Source organism: Euwallacea fornicatus, chromosome 24 (assembly GCF_040115645.1).
Source record: "Euwallacea fornicatus isolate EFF26 chromosome 24, ASM4011564v1, whole genome shotgun sequence".
Classification (NCBI taxonomy): domain Eukaryota; kingdom Metazoa; phylum Arthropoda; class Insecta; order Coleoptera; family Curculionidae; genus Euwallacea; species Euwallacea fornicatus.
In genome coordinates, this window is record NC_089564.1 from 1529615 (window position 1) to 1554707 (window position 25093).

A 25093-nucleotide genomic window follows, 5' to 3' on the forward strand; every position below is an offset into this window, starting at 1 on the left:
ATTTTTTGAAAACTCGGCGCAATGAGATCTTAAAATAAATATGCACTTGCTCAAAAGGAACCCCAACGAAAAATCCGTTTTACTTGAGCAAATCAATATATTAAAAAATGATATAAGTAATCTAACTCCAAAAAATTGTATAATGATAATAATAATAATATAATAATAGTAAGGCATGTACAACAATCCTAAGGAATTGTTGTAAATTAAATTTTTAACAAAAAAGGTGAATATTGCGTAGTAGATATTAAAAAGATTAGATAGATAAGTCTCAATTTCAAACCTAATAAAAAAAATAGTGGTGATTACAAAAACGGTACGAAGTTGTTAGTAAATATTAATTTTTCATTAACACATTTTTAAGGGAACAGCGCAGGTTCTAAATCAGACAAAATATTAAGATAAAAAACCATATGTATGAGGTAAATCATCACAATAATTCATTACAAAGAAATACTTAAATTACAATGAAAAATAGGTATATGGACAAGTGTACCTAATTAAGTGCTATTAATACTTTGAGGGAAAAATAATTTAATAATAATAAATATGAAAATATGTCTATCTCGCAAAGGGTGATGGGGAATTAAAGTATTAGAAGTATATTTGCGGCCAATTCATATGTGAGGCATATTTGATAATAATCAATTGATTAATTAACGTCTGACTCTTAGGGTTCACCACCTATTAACAGTTTTTTTAATGATCACCTGTTATTTATTGGGACTTCAAAAAATATACTATTTAGATGCCAGCCCACATGGCATATCATATTTTTATACACATTACTATGATTAATAGTATAACAAAATTCATTTTCACTGATTATGTATTATCTACTCGAAGATTATTTTTGTCGATCTTGATTAAATTGAAATTTAACATATAATAAAAAAACTACCCGGAATAATACAATGGTCATTGTTTACCATGCAATGTTCAGGTCTTTATTACCAGATTCATACAATATTGAAAAGGGAAAGTAATTAAGCTGAAATTATATAAAAACATAGTAGTGCTAAGTCGACCAAATTTAATAATATAAATATAAAGCAATTTAATAAGTACGTTTTTACGCATTTATTGTGCATCTTGTTACAAATAAATGAGATAATTTGGTTCTGTTTTATTTAAATACATTCCTGAATTTATTTTTGCGTCACTTTTGTAATAATTATCCAATTTGTGTTATTAACACATACATTTAAATATTTAATTGAAGTTAGGGATATCGACCAGGAAAATCGGGAAGCGTAAAGGGCAGCATCGTCGTACTTTTAAAATTTCAAAGTCAGTAATGCCATTATTACATATGTATGTAGTTTAATAGAAAATATCAAAATACTCCTAAACTTTAATTATTGAAGTATTAAAATAGAATACGTTTCTCCAGATAAACTATTGAAAATTAAAAAAAGCGAATTAAATGAAAATAACACGAGACCATTTTTCATTAGGCTACGGAAATTAGTAATTCGTTTCAGTTTTTCTAATGTATAATCAGAAAGATGGAAAATAAAAATTAATTTGTAAAAGCACATTCGGACCTAACAAAAACTACAGCCGAGCTTTTACCTAAATATACATATATATATATATATAAAACAAGATTTCATAAGCCAGTAATTGCAATAACAAAGCATAAAATAATATGTATTTATTAAATATAATAAAGTTTTTTTATATATTTTTGAATGTAACAGCTTACTAACGATTTGAACTCAGTACTTGTCAGCGCAATCATTATTTAAATTAGCCGCAACTCAAAAACAGCATCGGACGTTGTGAGGTAAGAGTGCCTTCCAAATCAAATGATGTCGATACTGAATGACCTAATATTTACTACATGAAATGAAGAACTCAGTCCCAGCATTTTGGAACATCGAGTGTACTTTCAATTATGGCTTAAAATTCGTTGATTACGTTTTACTTTTATTAGGCAACTTAAAATCAATTAAGTATTTTTGTTCAGTAAAGTAAAAGATGTGCGTATTCCAAACAAGACTCGCAGTTTTAAACAATCCGAGGGGTCAATAAACACGTTCGGTAAATCTAACAATTGTGCGACAGTTCTGTGTAACTATTGAAAGTTCGCAGCAAAAATTAAGTTAGCTCCCACTATAATGTACTTAAGATAATTCGTACCATTCGGAAGAAAAAGTAACGATAAAATTGTTCAACTATCGACTCTGCTGAACCTGATCAATTTCTTCACAATTAGACTAATTTCTAATCTCACTCATTTGTCAAATTCGGACACTATTATACAGGGTGTTGCGAAAAAAGAGGCCATGCCACTAGCCACAGATTCTTTGAGTATAAAGAAATCTAATGGTAGCTTAGAGTTTTTCTTAACTTAACGCATTTTAAAGCTTCGAGAAATAGGAATCCAATTTACTACGTTCAGATTTCTTGACACTCAACTTCCTTTGAAGTGAAATCTCTTAAGACACCCAGTCTGGTTAGCCGGTGACCGGGTTATTGGAGATTTATCCCAGGCCTTCTACCCCCCTTCACAATTACCTTGGGAGCGCTCAAAGAATCTGTTGTTCGTGGATTGGCATCCTTTTTTGGACACCCTATAGATTTACTAAAAAGAAAATGTTTTAACTCCCATGACATACAGGTATTTACCTCGAATATAAATAGTGTGTATGTAGGTATCTATTAAATTCGAAAGTACTCGTAATATGATACTGAAGTGTTCGGTTTCAACAGTGAAAATATTTCACGTTGATGTTAGTGCAACAGCGTCATGTTCAGTAAATGTAGAAACCATCCAATTATCTCGTAGATACCGGATTCCTCAGTGTTTGCCTGAATCAACGCGTAAGTTTCTGTGTGCCAGTAAACTGGCGCCAATAATACTTACCAATAAATATGCTAAAAGTCATTGAATGCATTGGCGCCAGTAACTAGATTGACTGGTGATAATAAACCATGCATGTATAAACTTTGCTTATTCTTACCGAATATGCAGCACAGGTATCACTAAGTTAAGTACATTTTTTTGGTAATAAATCAGGTAATCCTAAAAACACAACACACCTGGTTTTTGTACATTGCAATGAAGCTTCAACCCAACGAACCAACTCGTAACAATAGTTAATTTGGCAAAGTTACTAAACTACTCAATTGCTTCACATTTCAAATTTATTTGTGGCATGAATTGTAGTAATACCGTGAGGTTTTAGGAGTTTGAATTTACTAGTTTATGGGCAGCCAGTCTGTTCTTCGATCTACCTAAGGCTTTCGATTCAGTTATTCATAAGGGGTTGTTACAAAAATTCGACTGTTATTCAGAACTAGTACTCGATCTTATTTACGTTCAATTAGGGAACAATACACCAAGTTTAGATCACCAGATGGAAAAAAAACTATAGGAAAGTAGATGCAACGAGAAATAACTACCACTAATTTGTATAACACAAAAATACTCTGATATATTTTAAATTTCAATTTCTGTCAAGATATCCATAGCAGGCAGAGTCTTGAGATAATTGAACTTTTCCACACTTTCATAACATGATGTTTACAACAGAGATGGAACTATTTAAAGTGATTGAACATTTCTATACCTCTACTTCATGTTTCCCTATAAATAAAAGCCTGTAGGTAAGATAAAACTATTAGCAAAAAATTTAGAGCAAAGCCTCACATTACTTACTGAATTTTAAATAACGTCCAAAATGTTCTGTACAAATATACATATTTTTAAGTAAAAATAATGCCTTTTGAAGCTCAAAATACAACAAATATTAATCATTATGAATTATAGTATTTTTATTTTTAAACTTTCTCCTAATGTACGGTACTCTATCTAATATAGATAACAAAATATTTCCGGGCAACCTTTGATGTCTTAATATAAGATCTTCAATGGAGGTTGCCACCTACAAGGAAAAACAAATATTTATTTTTATTTTTCATCAGTCACATTATGCACACCTATAGGAAAAACATTTCAAGTCTGTAATTGAAACTTCCAAATTAATTTTGCAAAACTCGGGATGAAAGCTTCGAAGGTAGGAATCAAATCAAATGAAGGAAAATATAACTTACTTACCTTTTGCTGTAATATTTCCGGTGTAATACCGGGTTCATAAAAAATAGGTCGCCCAATATGGGTAATCATTTTAACGGGAAAGCCCCCATAAAGGGGGGCACACGGAAACTTCGTCCATGAATAAAGTTTTAAAAATATCTTTCTGCCGAAGTGGACTGTTCTGAAAGCTTCCCGTAAATTTTCAGTGAAGACTGGTATAACTGGCTAAAACAAGAAAACTCTCCTTCGCTTATGAAAAGGAAATGCATAAAATGCAATACGCACCACTTTGGAATCAATAGCTGCCTTGGCAAAACCTAAACGCCTCTTCCACATTAAACTATAGTTTATGCTAAATTGGGCCTCATATACACCCCCGGGAGCTATTGCTAAATAATTTCCTTCTTTTAATAACCTTGAGCAGGTCTGTACTGTGCCTGGTATTACTTTCATGCAATCGGCAAGTATACTGAACCCTAACGAGATGTACAGAATTCATTAATAATATGGAGTTGTTCGATAATAATTAATTAAACCAAGAGTATTTGTCTTAAAATTACCTGGAATTTTGAATAAAAAATGATCGGCAACTGTATGAACTATTCGATTTCGCGTGAGACATATTTTCGCTAAGAAATAATAGATATCAATAGGAATTGCGCCATGGTAGTAAATAATTAAAGCTGGTCCATTAATAGGTAAATTCTCGATGCCTTCCAATTCGTAGCCTGTAATAAAAACCAAGAATAACCATTTTTCCACCGTAATTAAGACCAGTACAAAAATGCAATGTAATAATAAATAATAAAATATAGAATAGAAATAAGTCATACGTACGTTTGGACTGATATAGATAATAATTAATGTAGTAACGCTGAGCAGTATATTTTATGGCATAATTTTTACCAATTGGATGACTCATGAATCATTGGTTGGTACTAAAATGGGCTTGTTTCACTTTTATTTAGTTTTGGAACAATACAAATAAAATCGAGACAAAGCTCAAATTTCTCGTTTTTATTTTGACCGGCGGACTATTATTTATCTACGTTTTTCATCCCTAGGACAATATTATAATAATCATTAATGCAATTATGGTATTTTAACTGAACATGTGACAACTCGGTCTTTAAACTTAAAATAATTAAATATTGAATATTTTGGAATTTCTTTATGTGTTTTGGAACAATCATTAACAAAATCATCATTTAAATATGTATTAAAGATCTTCAATTTTAAATAATTTATTTTTAATGAAACAACCTATCGGCTAAAGACATTACCTCTACTTTTGTTATTTTATTTTACTTTTCTGTGGTTGATATTACTGAATGTATAAAAGAACTAGTTGATATAATATTATCTTCACTACCTATGTGACTTACCATGCCATATCCATCCATGAGCATCCCAAATAACAGACACAAATTTCCTAGCTGCGTCCCATTTATCTCCGGTAATTAATGCACTTCTCAAATGTCCCCAGTGTAATTTATAAATGTACAAGGTTAATGCACTTAGGTATAATAATAAACCTATTACAGCAGGTAGAAGGAATGTAACAAGTAATGGGGTTAAACACCAGGTTAGCCATAGTGAATAGTCAATATCCACATAATCAACTAAAAATAATGAAGTGTTAAAGTTGGTGATTTATTCCTCACTCTACTTATGGTTTAATTTGTAAAATAAGCTCACATTTTTTAAAGTCTGTGATAAGCATTGTGTTATGGATACCAACAATTTGAACTAAATTAAAGCAGATATTACTAAATATTTATCAATAATTTATTCTTATTAGGTAAATTGCATGTTGGAAAATAATGTATTATTAAATTTGTAAAACGAATCAGAGTAGTTATTTTGCTATGTCATAGATATGTATACAGTGTGTAAAAAACTTGATTCATTGCTGTCTTTGCAATCATAAGAGACGAAAAATTGTTAAATTGGAGCAAAATTGCTCATTGATAAACTGTGCGAAAAATGTATTAAAAAAAAGAGTACTTCCTCATTGAATCGTTCATCATGCGACTCAGTGTCTACTCTGTAATTATTGCAACTACGCTATATAAATATAAACTGGACGATTAATGCCACTTACCGCACGATTATGGATAAAAAATAAAAATCAAATTTGATTTTTTCAGGTTTCGTCAAAAGTGACGATCAAAATCTTTTAAAATTTATTTATAACAAATTATTCAATATTAAAGTGCACAACTTTATTTTAATTTAACATTATAGTTTTTGCAGATCTATTGTTACAAAAATAATAATGTTAATGCCTTGAATTCAAATTACTCTTTACGTCTTGTTATTAATAATGCTGTATGAGTGTGGATCACGGAGTATGTTAAGTACTATTACATAGATACATGATTAAAATATTAAGCAAAAAATTAGATTTGGGTTTGAAATACGGTTTAATGCTAACATATGAAAAAAAGCAGATAAAAAACATACAAAGGACTGTAATTGAACTTGCTTTATCAGTGCCATTTCTTTAACTAAATTTTAATAATAAAGTTTAAAATTAAGTTTATCTTTTAAAATTTTTTAGAACTATTAAAGTAATTATAAAAACCAAAACTAATTTTTTGCTAAGTCGTTTCATTTATCTACTTTATTTTGGGGCCATTCATACTCAATTCTATTCTCTATCTGTAATTTTGTGTTTGTGTACTGTGCAGTCCATATTTTGGGATACTAGTATTGCTTTTTTTCATGTTTCTGGAATTGTGTGATTTATAGTATAATTATGCAGTTGGTTTAGTATCTGTTTGTAACTTTCTATAGTTAAGATTTTTGAATTTTACTTTCTATTTCATCTCTCCTCAGTGCTGTGGCTTTGATATGAGCTAGTGTTTCATGATATTTTGTAATTATAATTAGTTTGTATGCATGGTATAATGGTCAGTTGAAATAGTTGTCATGTTAGTGTTTCATCAAATTTGAGTTATGTTTACCTAATTTAGGATTTGTCAATGTGCTGAAGACTCTTTAAAAGTGTCCAACAAATAGTTCAGCTTTAGCTTTAGCATTATTAATAATACCAATGATAGTTGTTTTTCTCTATCATGACAGATTTTTAATTTTTCTCAGTATGGTTATCTTTTGTCTTATTAAATTTCTTAGCATGTTTTTAGAAGCATGATATGAAATCATGTTTCCTATTGATAATAATATATCAATATCCTTATGTCTCCATTGATGTTGAGTTTTTTTTATGGATATGTAATGTCTATAAAATTCCATTTTATGTAGTCTCAATGTAAGTTTTGGCAAAGTATATTGGTAAAAGTCATTTGTCAGTGTCTGCATGTAGATATGTTCATGTATGCTTTATTTAGAAGAGTTTTGTAGGAGCTTGTAACTGATCATTTTTAAATGTCAAAAGAGTTCTCACAATATTTTTAGGAAGTTTAAACCAGATTTATAACAATTTTGGTTATATTGAGCTGAAATCATAAATTTTTGGACTTGCATGCCAAAATTACAAAATTTTTTGGAATTTTTACCTAGATTTACATGAGAGTATGAATTTTCAGCCATCAGAAATGCCAGCTGCAGTTATATTTTCTACTTCAAATTCATTGTACTTACTTCTTAATAAATGCTAAAAATTCCAAAGACAAACTGCTACCTCTGCTCAATAGGGCCAGTCTTTGTCTATGGAATATTTTAATGATTTATTTATTTTCACCAGCCACTTCTGGTTTTTGTCCATATTTAAAGATTTGTGTGTTCTCACTTTTAACAAAACATTATGGTAACTCTGCTCAACATTACTCGTAGTATTACTTACTCGTATTGTCTTTTATAAATTGTAATATCTGACCAATGTTAACCATGGTAATTACAGCTTGTAGTAGAACCTGAAGACTTCAATATGTGTTTTATTTTCTATCCAGCGAACATCTGAACCTAAACTCATATCCACTGTTAGAATTATCAAATCAAATTATTGATTATAAATTAAGGTCATATTTTACATACCTAGTTTGCAAACCGAATATATTTAAATAATAATTGTTTTGACACTTAAGTAGCAACTGGGATAATTGGGTACTTATTGCTGCTTTAACCATAAGAACAGGAATACAAATTCTTCCTACTTTTCATTGCCTCTGTAATTAATTTGTTACTTTTGTCATACAGGATGGAAACTTTGGGGTCGCATTTGGAGATGAAACACACTCAATTTCATTTACAATTAATGCAGAAAATTCTTAAACGTAAATTAGTATTAAGAAACTTTGGTATATTTTGGTGTTGTTTTTGTTTGGGTGGCATGTAAACGTCATTTGCCGCGAACTTGTCAAACAACAACTGATTGTCGATGTATATCGAAATTTGAAATTGTCATTTTCTGAGCCATTAGAACTGAGCTACTTATCGATTGGGAGTGACTCAATTTCGATAAAAAAAGCTCTCGTTTCATGTTAAAGCGACGAGGTATTGCTTTAATTCATTTGGTTTTTTATTAATCGTTTTTAGTGGTTAACACTACTAAGTTTCTAAACTTTTCCGCAAATCTTTCGATTATTCAATGTGTTTGATTCTAAATAGCGAAAAGGTATCCTATAAGCTATGAATATCCGTATCTATCTCTAGGATATGAATTTAACATATTTTGTCGCACATTCTGAGATCATTTGCATACTATGTGAATACTATAATTTCTACATCAGACTGTTCAGAATACATTTCAAGTTCTAAAAGTCCTATCTGCTTCTGACAATTGACACGATGTTTATGACGGCGTCCACGTGCGGAATTGTCGATGTCGGTATATATTTTGAATGAAAAGGAAAGTTCATAGTTAATTGGTTTTATAGATTTATTATTTTATTTTGCTATTTTAAATTAAAAATTTACAAGAAAAAGTGATTGTGATTTACTTGGATTTTGTAAGTGATACTCGAAATAGTCTATTATACCGACATGCATGCCCAAATCTAATCCTCTGCCAGGCAAAACTCAAATAATAGACTTGTTTCCATTAGTAGTTGCATGATGCTTCTTGCAGTATATTTTCATTTAATTTTCAAGCATTTCAGTACTTCATAACATAAAACTTGGGTGAATGCGTGTTTCCTTAATATTTCTAAATGAACTAGCTCCACTGCCGTAAAATCGCCTTTAGAAATCCAAACTGCAATGGCGTTCTAATTGCGTTGTAGTGTACACTTTGTCCTTGTAAAGTCAAATGCATTTTTACCTAGACCTGGAAATGCATTAAATTTTACGTTAGAATTATTAGAATTTGTTAACTGATTTCCCAATACATGTGTTGTTGCATTTTATCTTCTGGTTATTGATTTTCTGGTTATTTATTCAACCAGTAGGGTTCAAAAATGTATTGAGCATTGAACCTGGAGTTGCTCAGCTGTGCAACAGTCTTTGTTCTTCTTGAGACAGTGTGCAGGGGTGAAAGTATAGTTAAATACAGAATAAAATTTTTATTTGCAGCCATATATGTAATGATGTCATTTATTATATTTTACTCATATGGAAGTTGTTTCTGAGTATTTTTCACCCAGGTGGATTTCACCCTCGATCTGGGTGGATGTCTAACAGTACCTCAAAGACCCAATAAATTCTCTTTGACTTGATTTATTTTTTTAATAATTGGAACCAATGGTTCCAGTACCAGTTTCACTTAAATGTGGTTGTAAATAAAATGGCATACATATTATAATTAAAAGAATTATTTATCTTGAGCAATAGTTAGTTTAGGAGCTATAAGCTTTGGTCCATAATCTTCTGCTATCAACAAAAAAAAACTTGTTGCACCTAGATGTGTAATCTACTACAGTGGCTGCTTGATTATACGAACATCTTATTATGTTGAAAAATTCATTACATATATGAACTCAGTATTATAGTGGACACTTAAATTAAATCATATCAATTTATATAGAGTGAACAGTTTTGATTTTGATTAAGTGCACAGAGAGGTAAGTCGCAATATGCTCTTGCATGTTAATCAACTAAAATTGGACCTTCTCAAAATATCTGGCACTTCCTCTAAAACCCAAGACACTGTAAATTACATACTAGTTCAGTAGATACATTCATGTATCAATAAAAGGGAAAATGTGTTAATGTTATCAAAAAAAGTGATATTATCAAAAGTTTAAAGTGGTGGAAAGTAGTTCAAAATAATTAAAGTTTTTGTTCTATAATAATAATAATTATATGAGGATATTTAATTAATAACAAGGTCACTAATACGGTTCAGTAGAAATAGGGAGCTAAAGGTTGTATTCATTTTTGGAGTGCCCAATTTTATTAAGTTCAACTGTATTCTTTGTCTAACACATTATTCTTAGCAGACATATAAATTTTGCATATGCTTGAAAATAGCTAAAGCTAATATAATTAAACCTTACATATTTGAAAGTTGCATGAATATACAAGCTGCAGCACTAAAGAGAAATATATATTTTACTTTTTGTCATATATTAAAGACCCACTGTTCAACTGTGTTTTGTTAAACTACTATAAAAATGGGTATTACTACTTACAACTTTTTGTATTTTGTGTACCCTCAGGTCTAACATTTTGTTCTATAATTTAAAATTCAAAAAGGGGGGGGTTATTATTTCGTTTGCTTCTTTTGTGCTATTTGAAATAATTTCTATATAAATTAATACGCTTCTGTAGGTGCTTATATACTTCTTTGTATGTAAGTCTTCCTTGTATGTAGGCAATATAAAATGCCACCATTGAAAACCTCACTCATCTATGTAGTATCTATGTTGTATATCTTTTAGCAGAAGCTTTCTCCACGACATTTTATCATTTAATTAAGATGATCTGTTATAAGTATTTTTTAATTTTTGTGAAATTATTAGAATAGTGAGCATCTGCATGAAAATTTGAGATTTAATCTGCAGCTATTATTTTAACACAAGTAAGTGTTGAAGGATCTTTATTAAGCTTTTTTGATTTATTAATTTTACAGAACAATTTAATAATAGTCGCTTTTTAATTAATATATGCCCCCACCTCTTCAGACACCTGGTGGTTGGTGTAAATATCTTCTGATTTTGGATTGACTTATTGCCAACACATTGCACTCATTTGCTATTCATTTGCAAGTAGGAATGGAATTTTTCATGTCTTAATTGTTTCATGCCAATGATTTAATTAAATGTTTTGATGTATTGATAGTCTTCTTCTAGCTAAAAATGGTGAAGACACGCCGATCGGAGGTTCATCCTACTCGGCATCATCGGACAAGGGTAGGTCCAACGAGTGCATTCAAAATTGAACTTTTAATTTTTGTTCAACGATTTTTTTTCGAGTTCATATTGGAAACAATTACTTAATTTAAATACCAGCACAAAAAACCTTTAATAATTAATGTTGTGTTGTATTGCATGCTATTAACTTTTAAATATTTTTCGTTTGCGATTGTTTTGTTTGGTTTGGTAAATAGTTCTACTGTTCTTATTAAAGCGTTAAGTAGGCATAATAGAATATTTGATTCTGGAACAGGGAAGCGCCAAATTATTAGAACGAGATAGCGGCTCCTCCAGCGCAAAAGAAGAAGAAGAAAGTGATACTGATCATTCAAATTCTGAAGGTGAAACCTCATCAAACAGTCCGCTCGCCAAAACAAAAGAGCAGTTGAAGAGGAAGCAAGCAGAAAGACAATCTGAAGTTGCATCTATTGACCGGAAATTTAAAACAAAATTTGAAAGTAAGAATAAAGATTGTGAATGATCGAGTTCCAGTCAAATTTTTCAATAAATACCTTTAAAAAGTGACCAGAGAAATGCTTTACAGGTGCATTATTAGTGTTGAGACTAGTTTTGAGTTTTTGGAAAACTATTGAAAGATTTGTACTGATATCTTTAAATTGTTATGGAATAAAGCAACGTCAAAGTTCTTTCTAGAGGTATTTAAATTTTTTCTTGGGTCTGTTATATTCCAATTATTGTTAAATTTAAGGTGCATCTTCGTCCTCATCAAAAACAGCTCATAAATCGATACCATTAGTAAGAAAACGATTGGCTGTGTATGCAACAAGAAAAATGGAAGATGACTTATCCGAGAACGATCAATTCTCAGATGACGAATGCTATTCGAATCTTAGGTAATAAATAAATAATAGATTATTTTATTTATGAAATCGTACCGGCAATGCTCGATACGTTTTTGGATAACCTGCTCTTAGTAAATAGCACTATCAGGCAGTTTTTTTAAGCCAGTGTTATTTGGTATTTTTTAGATCTCGCAGGCACAGCAAGCTGGTAAAGAAAAAAAATATACTAAGACGAACTGCTCTGTCATTAAGGCCTCTAAGGCAAAAGTCTTATGCAGACCTATCTCCTATTCATTTTGAAACAGACAGCGATGGTAAGTTATTTAGTTTTTTTCTTATCTTTATTTATATTTTTCCCGACTCTGTCGATTCAAAAGTGTATTTGTAATTCTACATATTGTGTTTCAAAACGAAACAAATTGTAAATTATTTTTAATTGTTATGTTCTTGGTTTGATTTAGGTCCTCTTAGAAAAGTTACTAGAAGATCTCGAAAGATTGAGGGCAGCTGGTTAGCTGATAGTCAAATGCATAAGGTTGGTTATCCCAATTTAAATGTTACTTATTCTGAAGAAGAGGATAGCCGTGATGCTGTGGAAGGTCATGCGAATGTAGAGGTATTTATTATTGAGAATCTTCACTAATTTATCTTTAGTTTTTCCACACTTTTCTGCTAGTATCCCGAACTCCGACGATGGAAAATTTTCAGGATGTTTTTTGTACTGTTGTTATAGATATCCCAAAATGCAACCAGGCATTCGAGAAGAAGACTAGTGAAGCCTACATATTATTATGAGGAATACGAAGAAGTACCTCAAATACGGCGAACACGTAGACCTGTGCGGCGAGTGGTTAGAGAGGTGGAAGAAGACTCTAAGATTGCTCGAACCCGCACCTCAAGAACTGAACAGGTTAAGGAAGAACCCGTCGAAGCTATAATTGAAGATAGTGGGAGTAAATCTAGCAAGGAAAATAAGGAAGAGCCAGAAGATACCAAAGGTAAAAGTTTGGGAAAAAATATCTTTGAAACTTAGATATTATCCACTTTCTTTTTTATGTCTAATATTGTTTTTTTTTTAATAATTTGTATTAGAAGTGGTGGAGAATGGAGCCGAGGACAAAGTACAAGAAGAAATATCAGGAAGTGAAGAAGATGAAGTTCAACCGAGACAAATTCCTAGAACAAGACGTAACCGACGGACTAGAATGAGAATAAATAGTGATAGGGAAAAGGAAACTGATACGTCATCTGAGGAAGATGAAGGTGGACGAAAGTATTCTTTAAGGGATAGGGCTTCAAAGCCGACTCAAAAAATAAGTAAGTGTATTAGAATCTTAAACCTGGTAGCCAGGGGAAAAGACCAAAGGGATAGAAAGTTTAGTTTTTGGCCATGTATGCAGCCATCAATGCTGTCATTTTTCCTTATTATTCATCAAGATATCCCTACAAAGTCATATTTTCTAAATATTTGAACTGAAGATCAATGGGATGGATTAAATGACATCTGACCACTTTTCAATATAATTTATTATTACTTTATTATATAATATACAATTTAATCTCCAATTGACTCTGTGTCTTTAATGATTTTTGGAATACCCATCTTGAGAGTGGAAGATGGGTACTTTCTTATTGTTTAATTAATAATATTAAAAAAAAATCGTTTTAAAATATTACAATGGGCACATTTGTCGTCTAAGTTGAGTATCACATTCTCACATTACAGTGCAAACTTCGATGTTGCGTCCTCAACGTGAACGGCGCAGTCGGCGAAGATTTAATAGAAGAAGGAAGAGTTCTTCCGATTCCAGTTCTTCTTCGAGTTCATCTGAAAGATGCCGGTAAGCAATTTTATGGCTTTTTGCTTCCATCGTTATACTTTAGTGTTCAAGTTCATAAAAAAAAACAAAGCTTTATTACTTATAAGAAAACAACCAAAAAGTCCTCACTCCAAAAAAGAGATGATGAAAACTGGTGCTGGAGGAAGAAACGCTATAGTCCCCATAAAACCAGAAACTTTAGATCAGTCTGTCAGATTTAACAGCATTGGTGGTTTAGATAGCCACATCGAGTGCTTAAAAGAAATGATTTTACTCCCCATGATGTATCCTGAAGTTTTCAGACAGTTTCAAGTGAGCTTCGATTTTATGTTAAGATTACGTGATGTTTGGAACAAATTTGATTTAGGTGCAACCCCCAAGAGGAGTACTGTTTCACGGCCCACCCGGAACTGGTAAAACCTTAATATCAAGAGCCCTAGCTAACGAATGCAGTTTTGGAGCCCGAAAAGTGTCATTTTTTATGAGAAAAGGTGCCGATTTATTAAGCAAATGGATAGGCGAGGCTGAAAAACAGTTACGACTTTTATTTGAACAGGTTGGGTTCTAGTTTGTAGTATAAATTTTGATACAGTTTTAGTTTTGTTATTTTCTGTTTAGGCAGCTGAAATGAAGCCTTCAATAATATTTTTCGATGAACTAGATGGTTTAACGCCAACGAGATCTTCTAGGCAAGATCAGGTGCATGCTAGCATAGTTTCGACCCTGTTAGCCCTTATGGATGGTTTGAATGATAGAGGTGAAGTAATAGTTATTGGAGCAACTAATAGGATTGATGCCATTGATCCGGCATTAAGGCGGCCAGGGAGGTTTGATCGTGAATTATTTTTCCCTTTACCATCAAAAACGGTGAGTTTCATATTTCGGTTCTTTAATACGGTGTGTTTCAAATTAACTTGCTTTATGAATTTTGTTAGAGACAGACTAGATTGTATTTGATGGTTCATTCTTTCGTCATCAAATACCAGTACCTTGTTTTTAAGCTGAAGGTTATATCCATATAAAAAAATATTGTGATACCTTTATTATACAGGGGAGAAAATATTGAACTAAAGCTAGCTTGTCCATGCTAAACTACACGAGACAATTTTATCTGGAAGGGATGGTTGTTTTAAGGAATCCTAGTTAGAATCAATGATATTAAAAATCTATTAAAACATTAATAAAATCAGAATCGAACAACTGATTGTAGGAAATTGAAAATAGGACATTGTCAAGAAAATTTTAAATAGGGAACTTAAATATAAAACATTGCAAACTTGTCATCCGGTTAAATTGATTTCGGAAAATGGTTATAGAAAGGTTTTTTATTTCTTATGAACGCCATATTGGAATAGTATTATTTAAACAATAATCGAAAATCTAAGTAACTTTTAAATATCAATGCAGGTTTGACTAAAAACAAACTGCTAATTAAGGAAATTTGCAATTCGGCTATTAAAAAATACACATCGTTCAAAAAAGGAAAAAGACATTTCCTCTTTAATTGTCTATTTTAGGAACGTGAAGATATTCTGAAAGTTCACATATCAAAATGGGTGCAACCTCCTAGCGACGACCTTCAGAAATACCTGGCTGAAAATACCGTGGGATATTGCGGTTCAGATTTGAGGGCCTTATGTTCAGAAGCGGTGATTCAGAGCTTTAGAAGAACATACCCTCAGGTTTACGATTCCGAGCAAAGGTTGCTTTTAGATCCCAGTAAAGTGATGGTAGGCCCATTCATGGATAATATTCTTATACACACAACAATATATTTTATTTACTTTTAAGGTGGAAAAAATTGACTTTTTAAGAGCAAAGTCTATGCTAATACCATCGTCTCACAGAATGTCCTCCGGACTGGGCAAGAAGTTAATTCCTATTTTAGAACCTCTGTTAGGATGTGCCATTAAAAGTTCTTTAGGAGCGTTGGAACAAGGCTTTCCTCACGGACTTAACACCGCGTTGTCTAAGTAAATAAATGAGAGATGTAAATGTGTTTTAATATTAAAGAATTTCTCTTGTCAGAGTTAAACTTTCAACGAATTTAAAACCCGCTCAGTTATTGCTTACTGGTGACGGTCCTCAACACGGCCAATCAAATCATGTAGCTCCTGCCTTACTTTTCAGAATGGAACACATACATTCTTATTTGTTGGATTTGGCTACGTTGTTCCGGGATCCGGGTCGAACACCCGAGGAAGTTTGTATACAAGTAAGTTGATTTTTCTAATTAATGTCATATATCTATTGTATTATGCACTAAAGTAGTATTATGTAAACTAGTAATACATTACATAATACTACATACGGCGTGTTAATTTGAAAACAAATCACCCTAGTATTTCGATCCTTATAGAAAATATGTATGCAAAAACACATCGATTTTATTTTCAAGGGGACATTCTTTAAGTTGGTTTTCCATTAAATTGCATGTATCCTTTAGCGGGGACAAAAATAACCATTAAGCAGTTTTAACACTTAAAACATTAGTAAACAATTTGTTCACAACACAGTTGATACCTAAGCTTATTTACTATTTGGACATTATTTATTAAAAACTTCTTCATAAAAAACAAAGAGGTGCATTTGGAAAGATAATTGAAACACTTGTCAAATAAAGTATAACTCAATCCTCCTTCCCTTTTAAGATTTTACTGGTTCTTTCCATCCTCGCTCGAGGGTACATGCAATTTGGAAGAAAACCGAATTGAAGAATGTCCCCATCGAAAATAAAATCGACGTGTTTTTGCATATTTACATATTTTCTCTAAGAATCGAAAGAACGAGGGTGGTTCGTTTTCGAATTTATAGGCTGTGTAGTAAAATGTAATGCGTATAGTATTATAGATGTATAATATGCTAAGGTGAGTTCAAATTCGGCATTGTTGAATTCAATTTGCAAATGGCAGTTATTTTCTCTTTTTTTTTACAGAACAGTTACATAATTTTATAGAGCAATAAACATCGAAGTAGAAACTAAATTGTCTTGAAATAATCTCAGGAAAAAATGAAAACGAAATTTAAAATTTTAATATGAGAGAAGATTATTGGCATTAGGTATTGGCTCAGGTGATAAGGTAATGAAGCAGACAAAGAAAAAACTTATGTACAGTTCGTACCATATAACTGGTTGATGCATGGCTGGCCATGGAAATTTATCAACGTATTCCGGGTTTCATATGACAATCAAAGAAATAATTTTCTGATCATATTTATCTCTATGGAGGTTATACTTGTGCTCCATTGTTGCCAAACTTTTCTAGTATTATACAAACTTTTCACTTTTATGGATGCACGCCCCTCTTATTTTGGTTATTTGATTTTCTAGGATCTACTTTAGTATGAGAGAAATAATCATCATCGTCGAGCGAACTCATCTTTACACTTGCAGGATCTCCAGTGCACTTATAAGGCTGGATTATTGCATATAGTACATCTATTGTACCATTTGTAAATTCACATAATGTTAAAATGACATATTTTAAAGAGTCTTGAATCAAATTAATATCAAGAGCATGTAATTTTCATGTCATTTGAATGCGGAGTCGCTCAAATCTCAAGAATTGCATATCAAGAACCTAAGGCAAGGACCAGAATGTCATCTCTATTCGACCAGACTATTTTTTAATTTAACTGATTTGAACGCGACTTAGATTAATAGATCAGATCACAGCAGCTATCGCCTTCACTTCCAAGTCATAAAATAGAGAAAGTAAATCGACGAGGTAACTACATCAGAAGGCAGTTGTTTTTTTTGCATAGTAATAACGCAAAAAAAGCGAAATTTTATTTTCTTGTGTTTTTGGATACCTTCGAAAGTAATTATGCTTTTTAAAATTTATTTTGCTAATGATTTTCAGGGTTGAACAATGCACAGCTTTGCCGTCATTAAATCTTTTATGGTGACCAAGACTATAACATTATTGTATAAAATTTGTAACACCCTGTATAACGAATATTCTATCATTTGTGTTCTATTCTAGATTTTTAACGAAGCGCGACGAAACGTACCCAGCATAATTTACATCCCAAGTATAAACCGTTTGTGGGAATTAGTTTCTGACACGTTCAGAGCGATATTCTTATCACAAATGAACGAGATTTATCCCAATATTCCGATCCTATTTCTGGTTACCGCTGACGTCGTATATAATGAACTACCAGAACCGGTAAGTTCATTACAATTTTTCTAGATCTACTGATTTAGGTTGTCTTAATTAGTAAATAAATTTAATATGTGTTTGATCTTTAGCTTCAGGAAGTATTTTCTCCCTATCGAAAGGAGATTCAAGAAGTGCGTCCTCCATCTACAGATTCTCGCAGGCAATTTTTTAAATCACTTCTATTAGACATTTGTCTAAGACCTTTGAGACCGGTTAGAGAACGTCCCAAGACGCCACCTCCATTGCCACGAGCCCCCACTCCCCCACCACCTCCGCTAACTGAGGAACAAGCTCAGAAAGTTTATGATACTGAAGAACACACTTTAAGAGAGTTGAGGATATTTTTAAGGGATATGTGTAAGAAGCTGGCTAATAATAAATTGTAAGGATTCTTTATTTTTAAATAATAAATGTATCCTCTTTATTTCTAGTTGGTATTACAACTGCACGGTATTATTTTTAGATTCTTTATGTTTACTAAACCCGTTGACACGGAAGAAGTACCTGATTATACAGAGATTATAAAGCAGCCTATGGATTTAGAAACGATGATGATGAAAGTCGATTTTCACCGTTATGAATGTGCCAAAGATTTTCTGATCGATATCGATTTGATTTGTCAGAACGCTTTAGAATATAATCCAGCCAAGTATGGATATCGTTTTGTATACGACAGGATTATATTTTAATTTGTTTTTCGCTAGGACATCAGCAGACAAGCAAATAAGACATAGAGCATGCTCATTGCGGGACTATGCCTATACTTTAATTAAGACTGAAATGGATAGTGATTTTGAAGATAAATGCCAGGATATTAAAAAGAAGAGAAAGCAAAGAAACGCCTGTACAACTAAATATTTGCCACCGTATATGCTTACTCCTGGTAAGTCTTGATTCGCAAAAAAACAGTTTTTGTTCCTTTCGGTGATTGCATCATTTTCCCTGTGGACTGACGCATTTTCTAGATTTAGTGATCTTACTTAAAAAAAGCCAATTATATTTTTATAAGAGTCTTGTTCAGTTCAATATTTTTTATCCTTGCATTCAAAACAGTGTATATATCTTGTGATAAAGTAATTATTAGCAGTGTTCTAATTCAATCATCTTAGTTATATCCTTAAGACTAGCTCTCACTTCAAATAAATTTCAGTAAAATATATAAGTAATAGCACCAGTTAGAGTAAGACTAAAAATAATTTCCTGTATCTCAGTAATAAACCATTTTGAAACCTAAAACTAAAGGAAAGCTTTTTGGATGTAAAATCTTCCCTAGAATCTCTTGAACAATATTTTGCAACGCCATGTATAATTGGTAGCGTCACGATAATAAATGTTTGTAGAGAACGCTGGACGTAATCTAAATATCGACTTGAAACAAGATCAAACGGCGAATGGCAGTAATTCTAGGAGTACACGTCATAGTCCCGTTCGAAAGCGAAAATTAAGAGTGAACTGGAAAAATGGATATGTAAGAAAGAAACCCAAACGCGCTAAATTAGACACGAGCCTACAGAGTAGTATGAGCAAAACTGTAAGTTATAGCACAAAAAACAAGGATATCTTCTAACAATTTCTTTCTTATTCAGAAGGAAAAACACTCAAGTGACGAATCGAAGAATGATCCTGATAGTAGTACTATGGAAATACCGCAACTACAGGAAAGTGATTCAAATAAAACTTCAGAAAGTAGTTCTGCCCTTAGCTCAAACTGTGATAGTCAAAAAGTTATTTCATCTTCTCATTCAAGGTTAGTTGTTTACGGTGGACCTTATAAAAAAAAGTTCAAAAAAGAAAGTTTTTTTGTAGTTCAGGGAAGAAAATAACGAATGACCTGTTAAGTCCGTCCGAGTTGTTGGACAGCCAGGTGTGTTTTGATGAGATAGATCAAGCATTACATGAAAATGGTGAGTAGAACAATTTGTGGAACTTAAAGTAATGAATTGTAAAGAATATATGAGGATTGTCTAGTGAAATGTAATGGGAATGAAAGACGACGGTTGTTAAAATGTGTTTATTAAGATAGTTACAATTGATGAAACGATATACAATCAAGTATTTGCCATTTTCCTTAACAATTATGTAATAACATATATTATATTAGCAAACATGGTCTGTATGTTTTTCTTTTTCGAGAATAGATGATGCTGCGGCGAAACAAATCGAATGTTCTGAGACTGAATTGGAAAAATTATTAGAGCAGATAGTCAAGTTCACTGAAGAGTTCCCGTTGAATCAGCTCCTTGATTTGTATAATCAGCTCAACTCTATTATCAAAAAATTTGCACAAACTCATCTTAGAAATTCGCTCCCAAAGGTAAGTTATGTATTGTATATAAGATAAATTAGCCATATGATACTTTAAAAGATCAATCAACTCTTAACCTTCTTTTATTATTTGTAGCGAATATTACATATATGAAATTTACGTATATTTCAGGAGCTCACCAAAGAATTCACTCGTTTTAAAAAAGCATTAAACGCCGACTCTTCCAGTAGTTCACCGAATACGTCAAAGGAGAACTAGTGATAAAATCGTCACTGCCAGAGGTCGAACGTATATTTTCGTCTCTTCAGTTAATATCCGTTAAGTATTTATATTATTTTAGAGTACTTATTATATTTTAAAAACAACCGTGAGCACACGGATTTATTTTCGTAATGTCTGTTATTACAATCATACACAAAGAAATAGGAACGATATATATTTTTACCATTCTATTGTGTTATTGAAATGATGAAAGTGAGAATGTTGAACGTTTTCATAATTCCATCGATGTGGTTAAGAAACTGGTGTAAAAGCAAATCAATGCTTGTGTAGAATAGAGGTAAATTTTTCTGAATTTGCCCATATAAAATTAAAATTCTTGTGAAATAAAGGATTTCATCTTTCCTAAGTAAATATTGTATAGTTAAATTAAAAACGTTGATTCTCGAGATTACTGATAAAATTTATAATACTGGATGAGTTAGAAGTAAAGGGCAAACTTGTAGAACTTTTTAGCTACAGGGCGCCCTATTATAAACACCCCTTGTTTTTGCTGTTTTATTTTTTATTTTTATATAACAATAAATCATATAAAAGATGTCATTTTTACGTTGAGATTTGAATAAATATATCTAGGATATACAGGGTGTCTTAGAAAAGCATAACAAATCAATTTTATCCTTTTTTTTTAATTGGATTTGGTGTGTATTGTTATTTTTCAACGAAGTTCTGATTTAAGGAATATTAGATTTCGTGACATTAGTTCTAACTTATCTCGCAAATGAAGATTATCTCTTTCATAAGAATAATGAGTTAGATAAAGAACAGATTCATAATCGGAAATCGAGTGATTCTCAATAATCTAACTCATTATTCTTGTGGAACAGACATTCGTTATATACCAGAAAACGGTTAGAACTAATATAAAAGCACACGTTGAGGCACGTTTTTATGAGACATCATGTTTATTCAATATATGGTGTGTTTACGTCTTTAGGCAAAATCCTATATTTTGTATATAAACGATTTTTTATAAGATTTAAAACAAAGAATTAAATAAGGGGCCTTTATAATGGGACACACCGTTCAGTGTAAAACTACTTTGTTATCGAAATACAAGATATCAAAACTTCAGAATAAAAAACAATTATTTTCCAGCTGCTTCAGATTTTTTGGAGTTCTCATGATTTCATTTTACAAAATGTTGATAATATCTACAAGGGCAGGAGTTATCCTGTTTTAGGGATTAAAGGCTTTGTACCATCTTTTTTATCGGACGGTCTGACTGTTTATTTCCAAAAATTTAAATATGTTAAATTTCAGTTTTAATTATTAAATTCTTGCAGTGTGTCCCTATTTGTCACCGTTTTTTCAGTTATTTGCAGAAATATCTCGAAATACATGTAATTTTCTACTAACAAATGCCAATGTTTCATTTGCGTTTCCATTTGGGTTTCCAAGTACATAAAAAAATTTAATTAAAAAAAAGGGTGAAGAAACATGATATGTTTTCCGTGGTTGGTTATTATGTATGTATTTGAAATCCAAATGGACCACACACATGAACTATATGCATTTGTTACAAAAAAAACCAAGGGCATTTTTTACTTTTACGAATAATTTGAAAACGGTAGCATGTATGAAACTCATAAAACAGATCGAAATTTTTTCTTAATTGTATGGGTAATTAAAATTTTGTTAACTAGACAGTCAGTGAATGGCACGCGAGAAAAAAGTTTAAAGTACTAAAATGAATTCTTGTCGCTTAAAGGATACTATCCCATATATTTTTGACGAAAAATAGTTTAAGTTTGTAATTTTATTATTTACTTTACAGTCGTCATACCATTTTCTTGCATTGGCGCAAATAAAATTCCATTCCTAAACCCGTAGATTTTGACAACTTGTAAATTCTAACTGTGTAAGTCGTGAAAAATTATGGAGCTGTGAAATGTAGTTAAAAAAAAAACTGAATTTTAACACCACCCTGTAATTCAGTAACGAAGAATTTTAGAACATAGTTTATAAGGAGTTAGTGTTATTGCGTTATGTAGATTAAATTTTGAAAGTTTGGCCTTTTGCTTGTCATTCTCCATGTATATGAAATTTCGAAATTTTCATTATCGTTATCAGTATGGGTCGCAATAGTAAATTTAACTATTTGGACGCATTCAGGGAATTTGGAGCGGCGAAACACCAAAACAGTTGAAAGTTTAATTCCGGTACTTGTGTCTTCTCAGAGATTATGGTTTAATACCCAGTTGTTGATTGGATGTTGTGAAACTTGAAAATTAAAAATTCGTCAGGGTTACAACAAAATGCGACCGCCGCAGCGTTTTTGTTCCCTGAATACGCTATATCACTTTTCAAATGATTTATTTGTCGACATATCTTTGTAGTTGAAGAAATGAAGTTCATTTCAACACAACGTTGTTTCTTTTATCTTAAGTGTCCGATTACGTGCCTTTTTTATAAGTTAAAGTGATTTCTTTTCCTATCTACATGTACTAATAATATACATTAATTACACAATAGTGTTGATAATTTTTATTTTTCGTCTACCAAATTGTCGCTAGGTACCTCCCTATGATTTAAGATGTTTTTACAGGTAATTTGCTAGATATTTTCAGGAAATTTAAGTGAGAAATTTCGAAATAATGACTTTAGTACTATAGACTGTTGTCCACAAGTGTTGTGAAATTTTGAGATCAATTCTGTGGTAATGTTGATACAGATTTTTAATTTCTTAAAAATGTTTCAAGGTTTGTGTTTTACAGCTATTGGGACATGTATTGCGCTTGGGTAATTGTATAAGATAAGAATGCGTCTATTGCTGTGGAGTTTTCCTGAAATCTTTCAATGTTGACAGTATGCATATACGTAAGTATATTCTTTCTAGTTTTAATTTTTAGAATTCGTAATTGATTCGTCTATCTAACGCTGCTGTTATTTGTACCATATTAAATAGGTTTTCTTTTTTTTTATGACATAAATTATTTTTGTTTTGATTATTCTTCATTTTTTACAGTGGTTCTCTAGGTGTGAGTAGTCAAACATACTTTTGAATTCAATTAAAATCATTGATTTATGTTTAAAACTGCGCCAAGGTTGAAAAAATTGACTCCAATCAATTCCTCCCTAAATCTGCGAAGGGAGTGTTCACGAAATTTTCTATTCTCCTTCATGGCGTCAGCGCTGGTCCCCGTACTAAAATGAAAAGTTAACAACTTTGGAAAAATGAAAGGTCTTCTTCAGAAGACAATTTAGTCATATTTAACAAAAAAGTTGTTGAAATGTTAGACCAAAACTAGAAAACTTTCTAATACGAAAAAAATTATTTTGCCTTTAAGTGATTAACTTCACAAATTTAATATTCGCAATATAAAATTTAATTGAAGAATACAAAGTATATCATCAGGACTTTAGGCATAGAATAGGTGAGTTTCTCATATAAACACGGCCTTAAGTTCCCTAATTTATGTGTTTAACCGTAATTAAGTTTTTAAACAAATATTGTTTTTATTTTTTATTTCCCAACTATGAAAGTGTGTCAAACCAAAGCTGGTAGACAAAATTAATTCGTGAAGTGTTACAAGAGTTCACAATCTCAAGTGACTAAATTTACCAATTCCGGAGATATGGGTAAAGATTATTAGCAGTTAATTAAAATAACCAAAACGTGTCTAAAAGAAAAAAGAGGAACATTACAGGATGGAGGATTCAATTATAGACCAAACGTGGCACCTGATATTTTGTCGTATCGACCGCCGCCTCCCAGCAAACTTTATTCTTGTGGTCTTTTTCCCGAGGTGAGTTGTATTGGGGCTGTGAACGTGAATTATAGCTATAAAAATCATAGTTATTATCACCATTTGGATCGATATTGTGTGAAAGATTAAAAAAGTATAATTTTTAAACGTCAGCACCCTGTAACTCAGAAACGGTGAGAAATAAGACTTATGTTTATTAGAATAATCCACCTTAAAATTTCCTTTATGGAAGTCTTGCTCGTCATACTGGTGACAACGTGTATAAATGAACCCCTATAATTAATTGAAGTATGATAAAAACCCCATTTTCGTGTGACGTCACGCCTTATCTTATCGGACAAAATAACTATTTGTTTACTCTTATAAATTGAAAATGATGTAAGAGTAGCACATAACTGAAAACCAAGAATTAAAAGTAAATGTGTAATGTGGATTCGAACCATTCCTTCTAATGTTATGTAATAGTGTTAGCGCATACTATGAAGCCCAACAAGGGATTTTGGTAGAAACAACATAATCATCACCCTTGAACATTGGTATAATCATTAAGACTTCAATCAGTTTTCGATGAAATGGCTGGAAAGTTATTTACTTGAAGTTCTTAATCTTGGTAAATTGCAGAAAGAGCTTCGTACACCTCTCGAAACTAAGGCTTTACTTTCCTTGACGAATTTAGTGATCTCGCCTCTGACTCGGTCGCAATCGTTCGTCTCGCTCATAAAATGCTTCTTGTTGTAATGTTATGTAC

The 25093-nt window shown here is 31.7% G+C and overlaps 2 protein-coding genes across 8 annotated transcripts; one reads left to right on the forward strand and one right to left on the reverse strand.

The window, feature by feature from the left end:
- Positions 1-396: 396 nt before the first annotated feature.
- Positions 397-8379, reverse strand: LOC136346800 (DGAT1/2-independent enzyme synthesizing storage lipids). Of its 4 annotated transcripts, none has more exons than XM_066296239.1 (7): positions 8045-8379; positions 7854-7972; positions 5431-5667; positions 4606-4773; positions 4331-4521; positions 4067-4270; positions 397-3893 (listed from the first exon to the last, which is right to left on the reverse strand). In XM_066296239.1, exons 2-7 carry the CDS (start codon positions 7897-7899, stop codon positions 3759-3761), a joined length of 981 nt encoding a protein of 326 aa, XP_066152336.1. In that variant the 5' UTR covers positions 7900-7972; positions 8045-8379; the 3' UTR covers positions 397-3758. The 4 variants fall into 4 exon arrangements, with proteins under 4 accessions (XP_066152336.1, XP_066152337.1, XP_066152338.1 ...); XM_066296240.1 differs by having other exon boundaries at positions 7854-7987; XM_066296242.1 differs by lacking the exon at positions 397-3893 and adding an exon at positions 3900-4017.
- Positions 8380-8807: 428 nt separating this feature from the next.
- Positions 8808-23109, forward strand: LOC136346799 (ATPase family AAA domain-containing protein 2-like). Of its 4 annotated transcripts, none has more exons than XM_066296236.1 (24): positions 8809-8958; positions 11239-11298; positions 11555-11759; positions 12011-12155; positions 12291-12418; positions 12566-12720; positions 12838-13102; positions 13197-13421; positions 13831-13945; positions 14032-14236; positions 14292-14480; positions 14543-14791; positions 15442-15654; positions 15716-15897; positions 15953-16139; positions 17911-18096; positions 18180-18472; positions 18554-18739; positions 18795-18973; positions 19431-19621; positions 19677-19837; positions 19897-19994; positions 20229-20404; positions 20528-23109. In XM_066296236.1, exons 2-24 carry the CDS (start codon positions 11245-11247, stop codon positions 20612-20614), a joined length of 4074 nt encoding a protein of 1357 aa, XP_066152333.1. In that variant the 5' UTR covers positions 8809-8958; positions 11239-11244; the 3' UTR covers positions 20615-23109. The 4 variants fall into 4 exon arrangements, with proteins under 4 accessions (XP_066152335.1, XP_066152333.1, XP_066152334.1 ...); XM_066296237.1 differs by having other exon boundaries at positions 8811-8958; positions 11228-11298; positions 19680-19837; XM_066296235.1 differs by having other exon boundaries at positions 8812-8958; positions 11228-11298.
- The last annotated feature ends 1984 nt before the right edge of the window (positions 23110-25093 follow it).